This window comes from Chionomys nivalis, chromosome 17, assembly GCF_950005125.1.
Source record: "Chionomys nivalis chromosome 17, mChiNiv1.1, whole genome shotgun sequence".
Lineage (NCBI taxonomy): Eukaryota > Metazoa > Chordata > Mammalia > Rodentia > Cricetidae > Chionomys > Chionomys nivalis.
The window spans coordinates 41,755,290-41,772,185 of record NC_080102.1 but is presented as its reverse complement, the minus strand read 5'-3'; the positions used below and the strand labels follow the sequence as shown (position 1 = coordinate 41,772,185).

General features: G+C 53.2%; 1 protein-coding gene across 2 annotated transcripts in view; it reads left to right on the top strand.

Moving 5' to 3' along the window:
* Positions 1-16,896, top strand: part of Phf21b (PHD finger protein 21B) — a 70,822-nt gene that overhangs the window by 39,708 nt on the left and 14,218 nt on the right. For both annotated transcript variants that reach the window (XM_057792480.1, XM_057792481.1), the window contains exons 3-5: positions 9,508-9,600; positions 12,553-12,897; positions 14,085-14,216. In XM_057792480.1, coding sequence (XP_057648463.1) covers positions 9,508-9,600; positions 12,553-12,897; positions 14,085-14,216 — 570 coding nt within the window. The remainder of the gene's footprint in view (positions 1-9,507; positions 9,601-12,552; positions 12,898-14,084; positions 14,217-16,896) is intronic.

Below are 16,896 nucleotides of genomic sequence, written 5' to 3'. Positions count from 1 at the left end.
ACAGACACGGTGAGGACTATAGTGCTCCCCGGGGAGTCTGAGTGACTGGTGCAAGCTGTCACAGATATAGGTGGCAGGCCTCTGAGACACATGCCTGTGGCTACTGATGGGCCCGGGGTGGCAGGCATGTCCGGGCAGGTGACTGGACCATCCCCATGAAGGAGTGTTTATGTGTAGTGCCAGTGCGCATGAGCAGATTACCTCTTGAGCTGAGCAAGTGCTGCTGGCCAGCCCTGCACCCCTTCCCTGCTCCTGGCAGGCCTCATTGACGGAGTGCTACTGCCCCCTGCTCCCAGGGTGGCCTAGTGAGCCACAGAGCCCGAAATGCTCACACGTCCTTCAGTGTGAGAGGAAGTGAGGGGAGCCGGGAGGTGTGGGGACCCTGGTGACTTTGTAGAGGAGATGCCGAGAAGCTTGAAGGTTTGGCACAGAGGCCTTGGGCCATCCAGCCCTGACTCCAGGGCCTCCTTCCTGTTGCGCCTGCACCCGGAATGCTCTGGATTTTCTGTGGTCTAGCCGCTCTTAAAAAGGCAGTGCAGTGGCAGAGGGCTCTTCCTGACCCCAACACCCAGAACTTCTGGGATATCCCTCTGCTTAGGAGGTTCTTGTCCCTTTGTGTTCTAAATTTATCTCCTGACGATACAAGCAATCCCTGCCCCTTCTCTCCTCTAGCCCCACCTTTTCTTCTCTCTCCTTCCTTTTCAATCCCCGACCCCCCATTTTTTTAAGAGTCAAGATCTCACTCATGAGCTGGGCTGACCTTGAATTCTCCTTGAATTCCTTCGCATTCAACCCCCAGCCTCCCAAATAGCTGGGATTGTAGGCGTGCACCATCCTGCTGGGCCTTGAGTCCCTCTGCTGTCTGTGGAGGTCCCTAAGGAGCAACTCCCAGATGACTTAACTGACTGTGACTGTAACTTGCCCTTCCAGAGCGTGGGGCAGGTTCTCATCTTGGCACCGGGCTCGCTGGGTGCCAGCTGGAACACCTGTGCCCAGTTGTCTAGCCTCGTTGCTGCCTTGAGGTCCCTGGCTGCCCAGCCCTCCATACCAAAGGGGTAGGTGGCCCATGGTCAGCGAGGAGCCAGCACTTAGAGGGGAACTGGCCACAGATGGGGCTCGGAATCATCTCTCCCTTAGGTCACCTGCCACACAGGGCCACTGGGGCCATCAAGAGGGAGTGTAGGCCTTGTGGTCACCCTGTGCTACCTTCTTGCTGCCTTTATCAGAAATCCTTCCATGTCCCTGGCTGCAGACAAACCAGGCACTCTGCCAGCCATGGTGGAGTCCTGCTGGTGCCCCTAGGGACCTCCGCTTCAATTGATGTGCTCTGAACGCCCTCCTATGATGGACAGTGAAAGGTCACCTTTGGAGCGTGCTGCCTGAGGCTATTCCCAGTAGACACCAAAGATTAGCTTAGAGCAGAGGTTCTCAACCTGTGGGTCATGACCCCTCTGGGGTCAAATAAGCTTTTCACAGGGATCACCTAAGATCATCAGAGAACACAGATGTTTACATTACGATACATAACAGTAGCAAAATTACAGATATGAAGTAGCAACAAAAATAATTTTATAGTTGGGAATCACCATAACATGAAGAACTGTATTAAAGGGATCGCAACATTAAGAAAGTTGAGAACCACTGGCCTAGAGTACCCCAGGCTTCTGGAAAGTTCATGACTCAGCCAGAGCAGAGTGTTGAGTCTCTCAAGTGTTGTGAGGTCCCACGAGGTGAACCTCACCCCCTATCTGAAGATAGGGCCAGTGTTTTAAAAAGTAATACAGGTTACAGCCATTGAGAGGCACAGGGCTGGGCATTCAACCCAGTAAACTTTAATGAATGTCTCCATCCATGTCTTCACCACCCAGCCAAGAACCGGTGACCCTGGAGGTATCACAAGCCCCTTAATGGTAGCCCCTGCATCTCACTGCTCCTGGATCCTCTTCAGACATAGGTTCATATAACAGGCTCTCTTTGGGCTTCCCATGGTAGGATATTATGCAAATTAGGTCAGGAAGATGGGAGGTGATGCAGTTGCAGACTGGCATGGGAAAGACTACTATATGTGGGGTCTAGCACACATCCTCATTCTGCGACATGGCGTAAGGACACAGGCATGGCCTAGGGCCTCTGTCAAGGATCTGATGCAAACCCCGCTGAGGCCCAAGCATGGATGTTGGGTAACATGTACAGCACTGGCTCCAAGAACACAGGAAGTCACCATCCGGGTCACTTCCTCTTTCCCCAGGCTCCAGGGCCATCCCTCAGTCCTCCCTATCAATATCACGTTTCTGTTTATTCTGGGAACAGAGGGGTAAAACTAGTCCCAAGTTCCTTCCATAAGGTTTCAGCCATTACCCCTTCTTCTGGGTCATTCCTGCCCAAGCTCCCAAACTTCTGTGGGACTGGACAGCCCTTAGAGATGTCCCCTCAGCCTTGGCATTCCCATCAGGAAGGCTGAGGTAGGGCCCACAGTGAGTGGGCAGGGTGAACAAGAGAGGCCCGCTGGCCTCCTAAACCCAATTCTCTTCCCAAGAGGGTTTTCATATCTCAGGGGAGCTGGTGGAGACAAAACCCTTCCAGCTGCCATTGTCCTGGTCACCTGCCGCTGAGTTGTGTGACTTCAGAGGTTTCCATTTATGTGCAGAAGTTTCCAGAATGTCTCCCACCCCTGTGTTTGCCAGGATCCTGTGGCCGTGCCCCACCCCCACGTTCTCAGCCCCTGATCTTTAGACTGTGGTGCCATTTAGAGTGTGCATTTGTACTAAATAGCATAAAATTACATCCTTTCAAGTTAATTAAGCTACCCCACCACGCCAGTGCTGCAAGAAAGGGTATTTCCCATGTCAGCGGCGCGTCGTCCCAGATGTTTTGCACCCTGATTGACAGCTGCTCCCTGAAAGGGCCCCTGCAATTGTCGGAGTGGCCTGGGACACCTTACCCTCACTGACCAAGTCTCAGTCAGGGTCACCAGCTCCACAGGCCACCTGTATGGGTAGCTGAGCCCTGATGGTCAGGTGTCACTGTCCTCAGCCACCTTGCTTCTCATAGCTACAGCAAATGACCTCCTTCCCCAGATGTGAAGGACCTGGTTTTCAAAGAAGACTTACTTTGAAGGTATAGCTCAACAGTCTAACTCCCTGAGAGTCCCTGAGGCCCCTGGTGCTTCACACTGCCCTGTACTGTGGTTATCCTTAGCGTTCTGGGAAAGAGCAGGCTGCTGGGCAGGAAAAGACCTCATGGGAAAACTGACTCCAGCAGGAGAGAATGCAGAGGTGCAGACGGACCCATGAACTGCAGTGTGCCGTGCCCACATGCTGCCCTCCCCTGCCTGCCTCGCTGTGCCCTTTCAGCCAGCCAGGAGGCACCCAGCTGCCATCTAATGTATTAGAAGGCTGAGACCCCTTATGCACACAGGGTCTCTAGTCCAGCAGCGGTAGACCTGCCCCCACTACATTAGCCAATGCCCTACTCTAGCTCTCTCACTTCCAGAGCAACCAAGGTCCTAGGCATGACATTCACGGCTACCAGTGACAGAGCCTCTGCGTGTGCCTCTCCTCCATACTTTCCTTCGGGACTGTGGCACCCAGAACTTCTCCCTTCCGTTGGTGTCCATGTGCCTCTGTCACTGGCTTCTCCACCCTCCCTTCTGATTCTCGTGTACTTCATGTACTGCCCACTTGGAATATTCTGGCCCGATTGTAAAGAGCCAGCTCAGTCACTGCTTCCTCCAGGAAGCCCTCTTTCACCCTACCTCCCGTGCTTGTTTTCAGTCATCCAAGGCAGATGGTACTGAAAAAGGCCTCCCAGTGAGCTGTACCTGGTGAGCGAGCACAGTCATGGTCCGCCTCGGCTCTGAGGGGCCGCAGATGCAGGAGTCCGCCGTGCTCCCCGCCTTCCTCACCCATCCCTAGCCAGCCTGGCTGCATGTCACCAAACTACATGTGGCCCCATGGTGCAGTGGGCAGGATGGGATGTGTGTTTAGGATTCTCCGGGGAACATGGCTGAATCTGACTAATTCCTCTGGCTGCTGGGAGCTTTGAAACATTCTTGGTGATCTTTCCTCCCCACCTAGGGACAGTGATGTTGTCATAGCCCTCTTAGATGCAGGTGTTGCGGCACAGTGTACGCTTGCCATCCAGGCCCAGATTTGCTGTCTTCACCTGACTTGCGAGCTTCATGGCCCACCTGCCAGTGTGGGTGAACCCCTCACATCTGCACACTTCCCTCCCTCCATCTCTCCCCTCCCCCTCCCCCCATTTGTCACTACGTGGTGGCCTTGGTGTATGGTATACATTTGTCCTGGGGGGATCAGGACCCAGGGCAGCAGAGATGTTGGGATGACCTGTTGCTAAGCATGCAGATGCTTCCCACCCTCCCTCCTCTCTGGTCCTGGTAACAGGAAGGGGGTGCTCGCTCCTCCAGCTTGCGGACAAGGCTGTAGAGTGACTGTGCTGTCGATGAATGGAAATTCACGTGCAGATTGGTGCACCTGCTCTAACTATTGCTGTGCTTGGCATGGCTGTGAGCAGTGGGCTGGAGGAGGCAGGACAGCTAGCTGGATTACCCTCGGTATTTGTGAAGACTTCAGGTGGCACCCATCGCTGAAGCTAGAGGAGGCTCTGTGTCTAGGAAATGAGGGGACACCAGGTTGGGGTACTTGCTCCGGCAGCCTCGGTTGGGACAAGCTCTTTCCTGCCGACAGTGATAAAGGCAACCGTTGAGTTTCATCTGCGAATAACAAGCTGGCTCCCATGACAGTCAAAGCGGTGCTTATGTTATATTAATATTTATTAGCAGCTACCGATGTTGGGGCTCACTCGTTATCTGAGCCACACATCAGAGCAGTTCTGTAAGGATGCAGGAAAACCACAACCTAGATGCAATTAAACTGCTGCACTCTGTGCCTGTGTCCGCCAAGGCTGGGCCACATGGAGCGGAGCTAAGAAAGCAACCATCCTCTGTTCAGCTCTCCCTCTTCCCCGACCGAGCCAGAAAGAGGAATGTGCCTCACCTGGGGCCTGAGGAGCTGGAATCCTGGCCCTAGGAGCAGGCGGGAGCAGGCATCCTCCTAAACAGCCAGGGACCAGCCAGAAAAGCAGAGATTTTGAGGTTCTGCCCCTGACATCCTGGAAGCCACACTCAGACCCCAGTGTTCTGTGCCTGGCACCTCCCCCCTGGCACCTCCCCCTCAGCAGATTGACTGAGGTTATAAGGTGCATGCTGGAGTATTAAGTGTTCAGGATCCAGTCCCATGATCTTCCTGCAGGCAAGTTGGGATCCAGGCAAATGTCTGACCCTGTCACACCACTGCTGTGCTGTGCCCAGCCCACAGTGGCACTCATTCTGTCATTTGGAGCACAGTGGTCAGAAACCCTCATCTGTGTGCCTGGTGTGACAATGTTCCATGGGCCTACTGTACATGTAACGAATGAGTCTAAACTCTGAAGGACCAGCAATATGACCTGGCCTCACCCCTGGTGCCTTGGCACACATCCCGGCCTCTGCTCCAGATGCCAGCCAATGGGTACTGCCTCACTGGCTGTCTTAGTCACCTTCTGTTGCTGTGATGAAACACCATGACCAAGGCAGCTTCTAGAAGGGAGAGTTTCTTTAGGCTTATCGCTCGATTCCCTGGTGGGAGAGTGGAGACATGGCGGCAGGAGGCGGAAGCTGTGGGCTCACATCTTGACTGCCAAACAGGAAACAGAGAACTAATGGCATCTAAAAGTCTCTCAGAGCCTGCTTCCGGTGACATCCCTCTCCCAGCCAAGGCCACACTGCCTAATCCCCAAATAGTACCACCAGCTGGGACCAAGTATTCAAATGATAAGCCTATAAGAGCTATTCTATTCTAACCATCACACTGGACTTGCCTCTCCTCCCTACCCACACTCAGTACACATTCCGAGGGGAGAACTTGTCTTCATTTCCACCAGGACACACCTTGTACCACCTCCCCAGGAAGAATGTAGGGATCTGGTGTGGGACAGAGACCAACATCTAAATATTTACATTACAATTGCATTACGCAGAGATATTTAAATTACAACTCATAACAATAGCAAGATTATAGTTATAAAGTAGTGATGAAAATAATTTTATGGTTGGGGTCAGCACAACACGAGGAACTGTATTAAAGGGTCTCAGTATTAGGAAGGATGAGAAGCACTGCTCTAGAACCGTAAAGGAAAAGGAGCCTTTTCTGTAAGTTGACCAAGCCTCTATGTTAGAACTCGCTCTTCTGGGCTCTGGGATCTTAGCATATAAAAATTTTCAAGGAGCCGGGGTCCCATGATCTCTAAGCTGTAGTCTATGACTCTGACCCTTGGGCCTCCTGACTGGGTTGTAACTTAGGGGATGGGAATTCAGCTGTGGGATGTGTTTCTCTGGTGACTGTCAGAATAGGGCAGTCATGGCTGTTGGGCCCTCATGTCATCATGGAACTCAGTGTTCTGAAGTCACAAGCAGGAACCACGCCACGTGTCCCTGGGAGGCAGCTCAAGGCCACTCACACAGCAGACAGCTCCAACCCCAGCGTTCTCTGTCCCATCTGGATGCTATGGTGGATGTTGCTATGGAGACCCCTCCTGGCTACTATCAGCCGAAAGCTTCTTGCATAGGGGCCTTGCCAATGTGGCTTCTGATGTCCCGTGTGCCACCTGAGGCAGTGCTACCCAACACCTAGCTGGAGTTTGAAGGAGAAAGTAAAGAGATCTTTGTGGGTCTGGAGGAGGGCTCCCCCATACAGCATGCTTAGGCAATCTTCCTTCCCCACAGGGACCCTCTTCTTCACCAGAATCAAGTAGAGAGCTCTATGTATTGTCATTAAGGTTTGCATTGGTTTGGGCTTGGAGAAGAGCTGCACAGAAGCCATCGGAAGTGGGAAAGTGCGGGGGGGGGGGTTAACAAGAGGGTCTCATGCTGACGGCCTCAGATGAGAACCATACTGGCTCTGTCAGCCACTGCAGTGGGACGGAGATAGTGAGATGGAACCCTTTGCCCCAGAGGGTTCACAGGCTTCCAGCCTGGCAGACTGGGTCCCACTCTGCCCCTAGCCTGGTCTGAGGAGGAGATGCTTAGGAGGTGCTCAGGAGCTTCCGGTTGGAAGCCCTCTAACCCACCTGTGGGTTGCAACGGGGCCTTGATATGCTTTATTTATGCTGGGGGCAGATGAATAGACCCTACTCCTTAGCGATGCAGAGGCACCTGCTAAAGGCAGCTTGGCTCTCCAACCAGAGGGGTGTGTTCCTCAGCTTTGTGTCGCTGTCGTGAGGTAACCAAGATAGTTTGTAAGAGAATGGATGTATCTAGCTCATGGTTCTGGGCATTCAGGTCCAAGATGGCTTTGGGCCTCTTGAGAGCATGTGGGGCACATGACAGAGCAGAGCACCTCCTTCTGGCCAGGAGGGAGAAGCACAGATGCAAGAGAGAAAGAAAGGGCCCCACAGCCCTATTAGGTTATGTCCCCAAAGACCTAAGGACCTCCTGCTGAGCCCCACCTTCTGCGGGTTCACATTTCCCCAAGACTGCAGCACCCTGGGACCAAGCCTTTCACACAGAGACCTTTCCAAAGGAGGTCAACAGGGTGGACTGACCCCAGGTTGCCCTCTGTCCTGCTCAGGCCTGGGGTGATGTTCTTCTCTCCCACACAACTTCCTGTTGTCCCCTAATCCCCTGGCTAGTAGTGCCCATTGCCACAGGGCCACTCCCTTTAGTCTTCGTGGTACAAGCATCTTTCTATGGCCATTGGGGCCACCAGCAAAAAACACTAAGTGGCCCATGTAATCTGTGCTTGCTCCCTCCTTCATCCCTGCCAAAGCTCATGAGTCATGTCTCCTTGACACTTGGAAACATTCGCCAAAGACAAGTTTTTCCAAAGTCACGTGAGCTTCTGCCCCTGAAAGTCTGCCCGAGCCTGCCTCCCAGCCATGTGATGGCTTCTCCGCCCTCTCTCAGACTGCCCATGGGACTGAACTAATACAGGAAAGTTATCTTTGACTTTTATGGCCCCTTTTCCCTCTATTAAAATGCTCAGAGCTATAAATGTCGTCATCAGCAGCTCGTTTATCTTGACAGAAGTGTGGCTGTAAGTGAGCCAGCCTCTGAAGCGACTGCTTCTGGTGCATCGATAAATCCCAGCCCAGAGCGGAGAGGTCAGTCCTTGCAGACAAGACGCCTTCTCGCTTGGTAATGGGCGCTTTATGAGGCTGTGGAAGGACGGACGCCTGGGCAAGCTTCTGTGCCACCTAGAGTCCTTGCGGCATCAGCTGGGGATGGGCCTTCCCTGAGAAGTGCCAGGGATGTTCTAGGAGGGCTCCTGCCATGCCCAGAAGCAGCAAGATGCTGGTACCCTGCTTAACAATGTTTGCTACTGACTTTTCCCAGCGGTGTGGAGACTGGACATGGGCTGAGAACTGTCAGGTCTCTGGTGCTCCATGCAGTGGGTCCCACAGTACAGTGCAGAACCCCATCCGACTCATGGGACACTGTACTTAAAGGCACCTTATATTTAGTTCCCTCTGAAAAATAGCCGGGCACCCCAATCCAGGTCATGCAGCTGTAGGGTTGGGTGGAGTTGGCCAAATTCTTAGTTGAAGTATCTAGCAGGTTCTGTGGTGCAGACCTCCTTCAGCCTACAGGACACCCCACTCCACCCCTATGTACAGCTAGCTAACTGTGTCTTTTGGTCACTTGGAATCAAGCAGAGTGGAAGCAGAGCTGTCCCTGTCGTTGCCCCACTGGATGCTCTGGGTCTCTGGTGAACCTTGATCTTTCCTTGCTCCTGGCTTCCCATTCCTTCCTTCCTTCCCCCGAGTGTAAATTACCAAGGTGAGAGACAGACGCTGCCTCTGTCACAAGTCAGGAAAGAAGGCTGGACCCGAAGCAGAAACAAAGGCTTAGGACCACAGGTATCGGTACTTACTGAACAGAGACAGCCAAAGAAACACTCAGAGATGACGGGTCTGCATGGAAGCACACACCCACGCCAGGGTGTTTTAGACAGGGTCTCTCTGTGTGGTTCTGACTGCCCTGGAACTCGGTAGACCAGGCTGGCCTGGAACTCACCGAAATTCTCTTGCCTCTGCCTCCCTAGTGCTGAGGTGAATGATGTGCTCCACTATGCCTGGCAGTCCCAGCACATGGGAGGTGGAGGCAGGAAGATCCGAAGTTCAGAGTCATGCTCAGATGGCAAGTGCAAGGCCAATCAGAGGAACACCTGCCACACACACTCGTACATACACGGGCACATGCATTTTGTCTCCCTGTGTAGAAACTACCCTTTACTAGGGAAGCCAGCATACAAGAACATTGACTGTTCTCTGGCAACATTTTCCTTTTTCTTGCTCTAGCTTCCAATTTTTTCTTAAATGATGATAGACTACTTCTGTGGTTTTAAAAAGCAAAGAAAAAAAAACAGTAGGGGAAGAAGAGTAGAGTTTGCCATTTCTGAGCCCGTGGTCCCATGTTGCTGGAGTCTGATGGCGACACTCTCTGTCTTCCAGGCTTTGGGAACCACCACTGCAGTGCCTGTCACCGGTCCTCAGGTCAGCTCCCTGCAGAGGTTGGCCGGGCAAGGAGCAGCAGTGCTACCTCAGGTAAATGTCTGTCTGTCCCATGTCTGTCCCCAGCCCCCGGGCACTGCCTCTGGATTCCCCTTTAGGTGGTGCCTACCTTCCTCTGTCCCCTCTGTCCGTTCATTAGGGGAAACATTTGGTTCAGCGTTTTCACAGTGAGGAGTCTGGTTTTTCAAACAGTGACAAACTGTGAAATCCTTGAGGAAGCCATGACCAGGAATTTTGGTGAAGGAATTAAGGACAGCCAGCATCAGCCATGGCCAGCATCAACCAGAGTAGCTACTGCCAGGCATACTGGTTCTCAAAGCTTTTCCATGCTGGGTCACACATGGTGTGTAATTGATAATGATTCTGTCAGAGGGTCTAAGGAGCGCTACGGTAACACCTTTTCTGGTAAGTGTTCCAGGGTGTAGGCCCTGGGTACCAGCCGAGATCCCCAGATGGACTCCAGGCTCTGGTCAAGTCTCTTAGCCCTTTCACCATCTTGGATCTTCCTCAGAGGGTCTGATGGCTCTCTGCTGTGTCTGTTAGCCTTGGCGGTCACAGGGAGAACTTATGCCTGCACCCAGTACCCAGCAGATACCTAGACCCTGAGTGTTACTGCCGAGTGCCTTTGCTGTCGATGGCTCGGCTCTGGTGAACGCCTGCTTGTGTCTCATACCTGCACCGGGGTTACTGGCTGCGGAGATGAAGACAGTGGCTGGCTGTCTTGGGGCTATGGGGCTGGACAGGTGCCCCTGGCTCAAGGATAAGAGGAAGCTCTTGTCCATGAGGTAAAGCACCCCTCAAGTTCCCACCCTTTCCAAAGTCCAAAGGACCTTACCCCTAAGAGAGTTCAAGCCTCAAGGATCTCTCAAGAGGGTGTGAAGGGCTAATGGGAGCTCTTGAGATGACCTGTCCCATGCTGAGGTCCAAAGAGGTCTCCTGGGATAGGGATATTGTAGATCAAAGTTGGGGTGAACCCCAGGAGGAAAGTGCAGAGTGAGAAACTAAGAGATCCTGAGAAGGTCACAGTTTTCTTCCTGAGGGGGAGGTGAGAGCAGGCAGAGATGCCGTCCTTGCTTCAGATATCAGACCACAGCAAGAAAGGGGCTCCAGTGACTCTCTGCCCAGGTCCATGCTGTTTCTTCTGGGGCTTCTGCTCCCCAGGCAGCCCTCCCTCTGTTCCCTACCTCCCAGCAGTCCACACTGCTCCCATCCCCACAGAAGCACAGACAGGCAACTGACGGTCATGTGGTCCCACTCCCTCTGTGCGCCTGCCCGGTGCTCACAGCACCTGGACTTCTTGTCTCTCATTCAGCCCTTACTGTCCCCTCCCCAAATCCTCTGTCCCTGCCTCGGGTTTGCTGACTGAGAGGTGCCTAACATATACCTGGGCTCGTCCTGCTGGCCTAGGACGTTTGTAGGGATAGAAGCAGACCCTGAGAAAGGTCAGCAGCAGGTTGAGGCTGTTCCATCGGGATCCTCTTGTCAGGGTCTCCACATGCCTATAAGAGATGTCATGCATTCCAAGATTCCCAAATATTCCCTTGGGGTGAACGACCTGGCTAAAATGTCCTCAGTGTCTAGCACCTGCCCCATGGCTATTCATGTTTAGTATGAGTTAGGGGGTGTCATTTGTCCAGTGTTACAATAAAGGTGACCAAGAAGAAACCAGCAGAGTGTCATCTCCCCAGCATCCCTAGGACATTATCTGCCCTGGCTGATCCTCCTAAGAGGCAGAGAATAGCTTATCCCCAGCCAGCACTGAGGGGTGGCAGGGATAGGACTCTTCCCTCATTTCCTCATCATGTGTGGCACTGTGCCCAGTGTCTGGGGACTGGTCCTGATACTGGACAAGGACTTGCCTCCGCCACATTACCCAACTCTGGCCCCTAAGATGGGGAGGGCCTCATTCGGTTTGCTCAGGGCCCACTAGAGCAAGAGCTAAAAAGGTCGTCAGAATCGAGGACCAACTTGTGCCAGGCAGAGCAGGATCTCATAGCCATGATGTTTGCTGACCACAGCACACTGAGTCCTGGTGACTTCCCAAGAGTCAGGGTCCAGCGGGATCTCCCCAATGTCACTAGAGCAGAGTGAAGAAGAGTGGAAGGGCCAGCACACGGCTTCAGCTGCCTGGCTCAGGTCCCTCTGCCCTAACGACACTGATATCGTTACCACCATTCTCCTCAGCTAAGCCTCTTCTGGCTTTGCCTCGGTCTCCCTCCATGGAATGGCCAGGACACACTCCCCATGGCCTCAGTGGGGTTCAAATCATGTCCCTTCTTAAGCCTCATTTTTCTCAACTCACCTGGACTATCAGGGCGTAGAGAGACTTCACTTGAGATGAGGTCAGGAATCTGCAGCTCTTGACAAGTGGGTTCCATCACCCCCAGCGCACAGGTGAAGACATTAAGTGTGTCTCCAAGACCACCCACACGCCCTGAGATTCAGGATTGGCCACAGAGGCTGACTGGAGCCATTGCAGGTGATTGCCTGCAGCCCATGCCCCACCTCCATGTGTGTGGGCTCTTTAGAGTGATTTGTACCCAAGGCCCAAGGGCTACCAGCTATGTTTGTTAGGGAGCTCCTGCAGCATCTGTGACAGTGGGGGCTTTGTGTGTTGGCTTGGTGTGATGAAGATGCATTCCAGCTGGGCTCTGTTTTGGGGTCCCATCTCCTCCACCCCTCACAGTTTGCTCTCATGTGCACCAGAAGGGACTGGAGCCTGGAGCAGCTTCATCTGAGTCCAGGGGTGGATGGGTGGGTAGGGATGATAACTCAGTGTACAGCCAAGCAAGGGAGATGGTGGACAGAGTAGCTTGAGCCTTGGGGTCAAGGTCATGGCTGCTGGGAGACTCAGAGTGGGATCACACAGGGTCCCTTCCCCTCTAATGTCAGACTCAGCTTGTCTGCTTGAAGTTTGCCCCGCTGCCGTGCCTCCATCAAAAGCTTGTGTCTCTGTCTGACCACACACTGGTCCCTTCCTCCCAGGTTAGGCCAAAGACTCTGATTCCAGACAGCCTCCCTGTCACCCCAGGCAGGGACCGGCCACCCAAGCAGCCCCCAACATTCCAAAAGGCCACTGTGGTCAGCATCAAGAACCCCAGCCCAGCCCTCCCCACTGCCAACAACACCGTCAACCATGTGCCAACACCCAGCAGCCAGGCCCTCACCGAGCCTACCGCCATCACCTCACCCCTGAGCAGTGCCGGGGTGGCCTATGCCATCATCTCCACCTCCCCCAGCAATGCTGCCACCATCACCCCCAGCACCACCGTGCCCGTGGCCAGCGACAGCATCAAAGTGCAGCCCCTCCTCATCAGTGCTGACAAAAAGGTGAGTGGCCACCACCGCCAGCCCTGAGGGGATATGTTACATGTGGAGGCTCGTGTGGGGGCTGATGCTTAGGCAGGGGAGTAGCTGGGTGGTGGAATAGTCACATGGCCAAAGAGTGAAGGGGAAAGACTCAGGTGAGTGTATGGAGGGAGTATGAACCAGCCATCAGCAGGATGAAAAATGAGTGTGAATGGGACAGGAGGTGTGAGCAGATGAAAGTGGGAATTGGATGGAGCATGAGTATATGGCCAAGGGTGCAGATCTGTTTAAGGCTCAAGAGAGGTGAAGGAATGAATGTTAGCACGAGTGGTGCTATGAATGAGTGGTCGACTGAGTGACTCGGTAAATGTATAAATGAGGGGGCAGGTGGATGGGTATGGGATAATAAGTCCGGCTGAGAGAACTGCTACTCACTAATACAGGAATAATGAACTAATAACATGTGGCTGAATGGGTAGCTGCAAGAGAGTCTGGTGCTGCTGTTCTATCTGATGGCAGAGTCAAGTGGTCAAGAGCTGTTTTATGCGCTAGTTGCCTAAATGGAGCAGGGCACGGAACTCCTTGATATCTTGTGAGGAATTTAGTTTTAATGCTAAAACTAAAATCATCTCCCCATGTCCTCTAGAGCGCTCCGAAGATTGCCCTGTGTGAGGCCTTTGGGGAAACTTGGTAGCTCCCGTTTTCCCTTTAGAAATCTTTTCCTTGGTTCCCTCTGCCTACTCTCTTGCCTGTAGCTGAGATGTCTTTCCATTTCCCCAGGCAACCCCAAATCATCCAGGCCCTCTGCTTCCCAACCGATGTCTCAGGCAGGGAAGGCATCTAAATGCTCCCAGGCTCAGTCTACATTTGAGCTGAGAGTAAAGAGTTAGCGCCCCCTGGAGGCTGGCATTGCCAGTGTGTTCCCTGAGGCTCAGAGGTACAGAGTATTCTCTCTGAGGCCACATAGCCAGGGAGTGGTAAGATTTGCACCCAGGCCTGCTTGCTTTGTAACCCTGACCATTTCTCACACAAATGCCCTCATGGAGGTAGGGATGGGGGAGAATATTTGGAAGCCAGGCCCTGGATACAGGGCAGCCACTTGGTTCCTTCCTCTGTGATATACCTTTCAGGACCTACCTGACTCCTAGCTGCTCCCTGGGTCTCCATTACTGGACCCCTGCCGCTCTTATCCTTCCTGTGTCTTCCAGGTCATCATCATTCAGCCTCAAGTGCAGACGCAGCCTGAGAGTTCAGCAGAGCCCCGGCCACCCACGGAGGAGCCACCTCAGGGAGCTCAGGCCACCAAGGAAGATCAGCCCCCTAGCCAGGAGAATCCCGAGGTAGTGTGGTCTGCTGGAGGGCCCAACCCCTTCTTGGCTTTAAGACCAGGCTCTTTGCAGGGTTGGGGCAGCTTCATTAGGAAGCTCTTGACTGGAGGTAGCTGCCAGAGCAAGGCTCACCCAGTGAGCTGTGTCTGCACCCTCTGTTCTCTAGGCTGTGCAGGCAGGGTAAGGCCATGGTCAGCACGGATTCTACCATCTTGCTGCCTGGCTGAGTGTCAACAATGTTGCTTCCTGTCTAGTGATTCGTCAACACACAGGAGCAGTAAGGCCTGGGTTGCTGGAGGATTCTGAGTTGAACCGCTGGATCAGGAACGTTATCCACCTTCCCCGCTGGCTATGAGCCTTGTTCCTCTCAGGACTAAGCCCAGAAAGAGATGTTTTCCCACCATGGGCAGCATGCGGCCCCTGCCCCTGCTTCCTGTTTGTGTTCAACTCTAGAAGCTTGAGGGAACAGAACAAGACTAATAACTCTGTAGAGTTCAGATGCCCTAAGAACTTTCTAAAAGTTGCACGTGGCACCTCCTCCCACTCCCTAGAGGAAGAGGGATAAATGGAACCATTCCTGTCACCTGCAGTCGTAGAGCGGAGCAACAGCTGTCCAAGGACCTGGCTTCGTCAGGTGTTTGTCCCGTGCTGGGGCTATACTCTCAGCCCCACGTCACCGAGACCGTCCCTGCTCTGCTGTGGTCTTCTCCATATGGCTCCTCCCACTCAGACTCTAGTTTCACTGGTGAACCCTCATTCGTCCCACCAGAGTCCAGTCAGCATGATGCCCTGCCCCCAGCTGATCCCACACCAGCGAAGTCTCCCCTAGGTCCCCAGGCTCCTCAGCTCCTGGTGCCTGCAGTGACCCGTGGTCCTAAAGACATCACTTGATTTCTGAGCCTTTTGTCCCCCCCTCAGCGTACACACTTGGGTCTGCCCTCCCCCGTGCTCTGTGATGCGAGCAAGGACTCAGGCTGGGCAAATGGGGTCCTTGTCCTGGGAAGCTCCTTTCTGAGGGCAGAGACCAATGTGGCTACAAAGGCTGCCAAACAGGGGCTAAGAAACTTCCAGTGAGCCGTGAGCTGCAGGAGAAAGGGCAGAGAGAGGCTACTTGAGGGGATGAAGGGGGCTTTGCACGAAGAGGGACGTGATGGACATAGGTCAAGGGAATGCTGGAGGCTAGAGGCAGAGGGACTGGCGGGGCAGGTGGAGGGTACTGTGTGGGCAGTAAAGGCTGGAGACTCCCAGATAGGTCAGCGGGGCTGCAGATAGCAGATAACTTAAGAGTAGAGGGTCAGTCCTGGACAGACAGATGACAGAACCTGATTCCAGAAGACCAGGCAGCCAGGGTGGGGTTTTGATCCTTAAATGGGGGAGCCAGGGAGTATCTGGGTAAAAGAGTGATTTGGTTATTGCCCTTGCTCATGTGCAGAAGGCCTTCAGGGGCTGAAGAGATAGCGAAGTTGGTAGAGCTTGCCTGTCATGTACAAAGCCCTGGGGTTGCTAAAAATCCACAGTACTGCATACGCTGGACATGGTGGTGCCCACCTCTAATCCTAGCCCGGGGGTAGAGGCAGGAGGACTCATTCAAGGTCATCCCTGGCTACCTAGTGAGTTGGAGTCCAGCCTGGGATACATGAGACCCAGTATACACACATACACACGCTCACACCCCAGAAGAAAAAGAAAGGAAGGAAGGAAGGAAGGAAGGAAGGAAGGAAGGAAGGAAGGAAGGAAGGAAGGAAAGAAAGAAAGAAAGAAAGAAAGAAAGAAAGAAAGAAAGAAAGAAAGAAAGAAAGAAATTGGGTTGCCTGGAGCATGAAGCTGCTATGTGGGCCACATCTTCTCAATGACCCCAGCCCCAAGGTCCTATTGGGTCCAGCCTGTGACAGTGTCTGAGTACCATGTATGTACATGGGAAGGCCCTGCTGGCTTGTTGCCTGTAGCCCTCACCTACTCCTGTCTCTGCTGCCTTGAGGTTTGCAGCATTCTCCTTTCAGGAAGTTTCTCCTGGCGACATCTCCTTGTTCTCTCAGAGTGCATCTTAGTCAATTATTGCGCATTTTTACAATTAGTATAATTATATCTAACTGCGTAATTAGTGTAAATACTCATAACGGCTTAAACAGAACAGTCAAAACACGCCCTGGTGTAGAAGCCCTTGTTCAAGTTTAAGAGTTGGGCAGCGTAGGCCTGCTGCAAGAGACCATGTGCCAATCAGGACACCGAGTGGCAGCCTCCAGGCACCTCGCTGAGTCAAGTGGGACCCCAGGCCATTGCAGGCCACGGGTTCTGGTTTATGTATGGTCCTCGGGATAGAGCTACACTCCACCCCTGAGCTGATATAGAACCCCAGCCTTCTTTAGCTTCCTCTTTTGAAACTGGGTCTCACTAGGTTGCCAAGGCTGAACTTGCACTCACTCTCTGTTGCCCAGGCAGGACTTCAGTTTGTTTACTCCTGGCCTCCCTGGTAGCAGGATTATAGGCCTGTGTCTTAGAACTAGACATGGACATCAGTTTTTGTAAAGAAACTGAACAGCTGGTGATGAGGCCTGCAGACCTGACGAGCCTACCAGGAGAGTGTTGAAATGGCCCAGAAGTTATATAGCAGCAGGAACTTTGGGTGGCCAGCAGCTCAGAATGATACCTGGACACTTTGAAAGGGGTGTTTTGGTGGCAGTTGTGAGGGGTA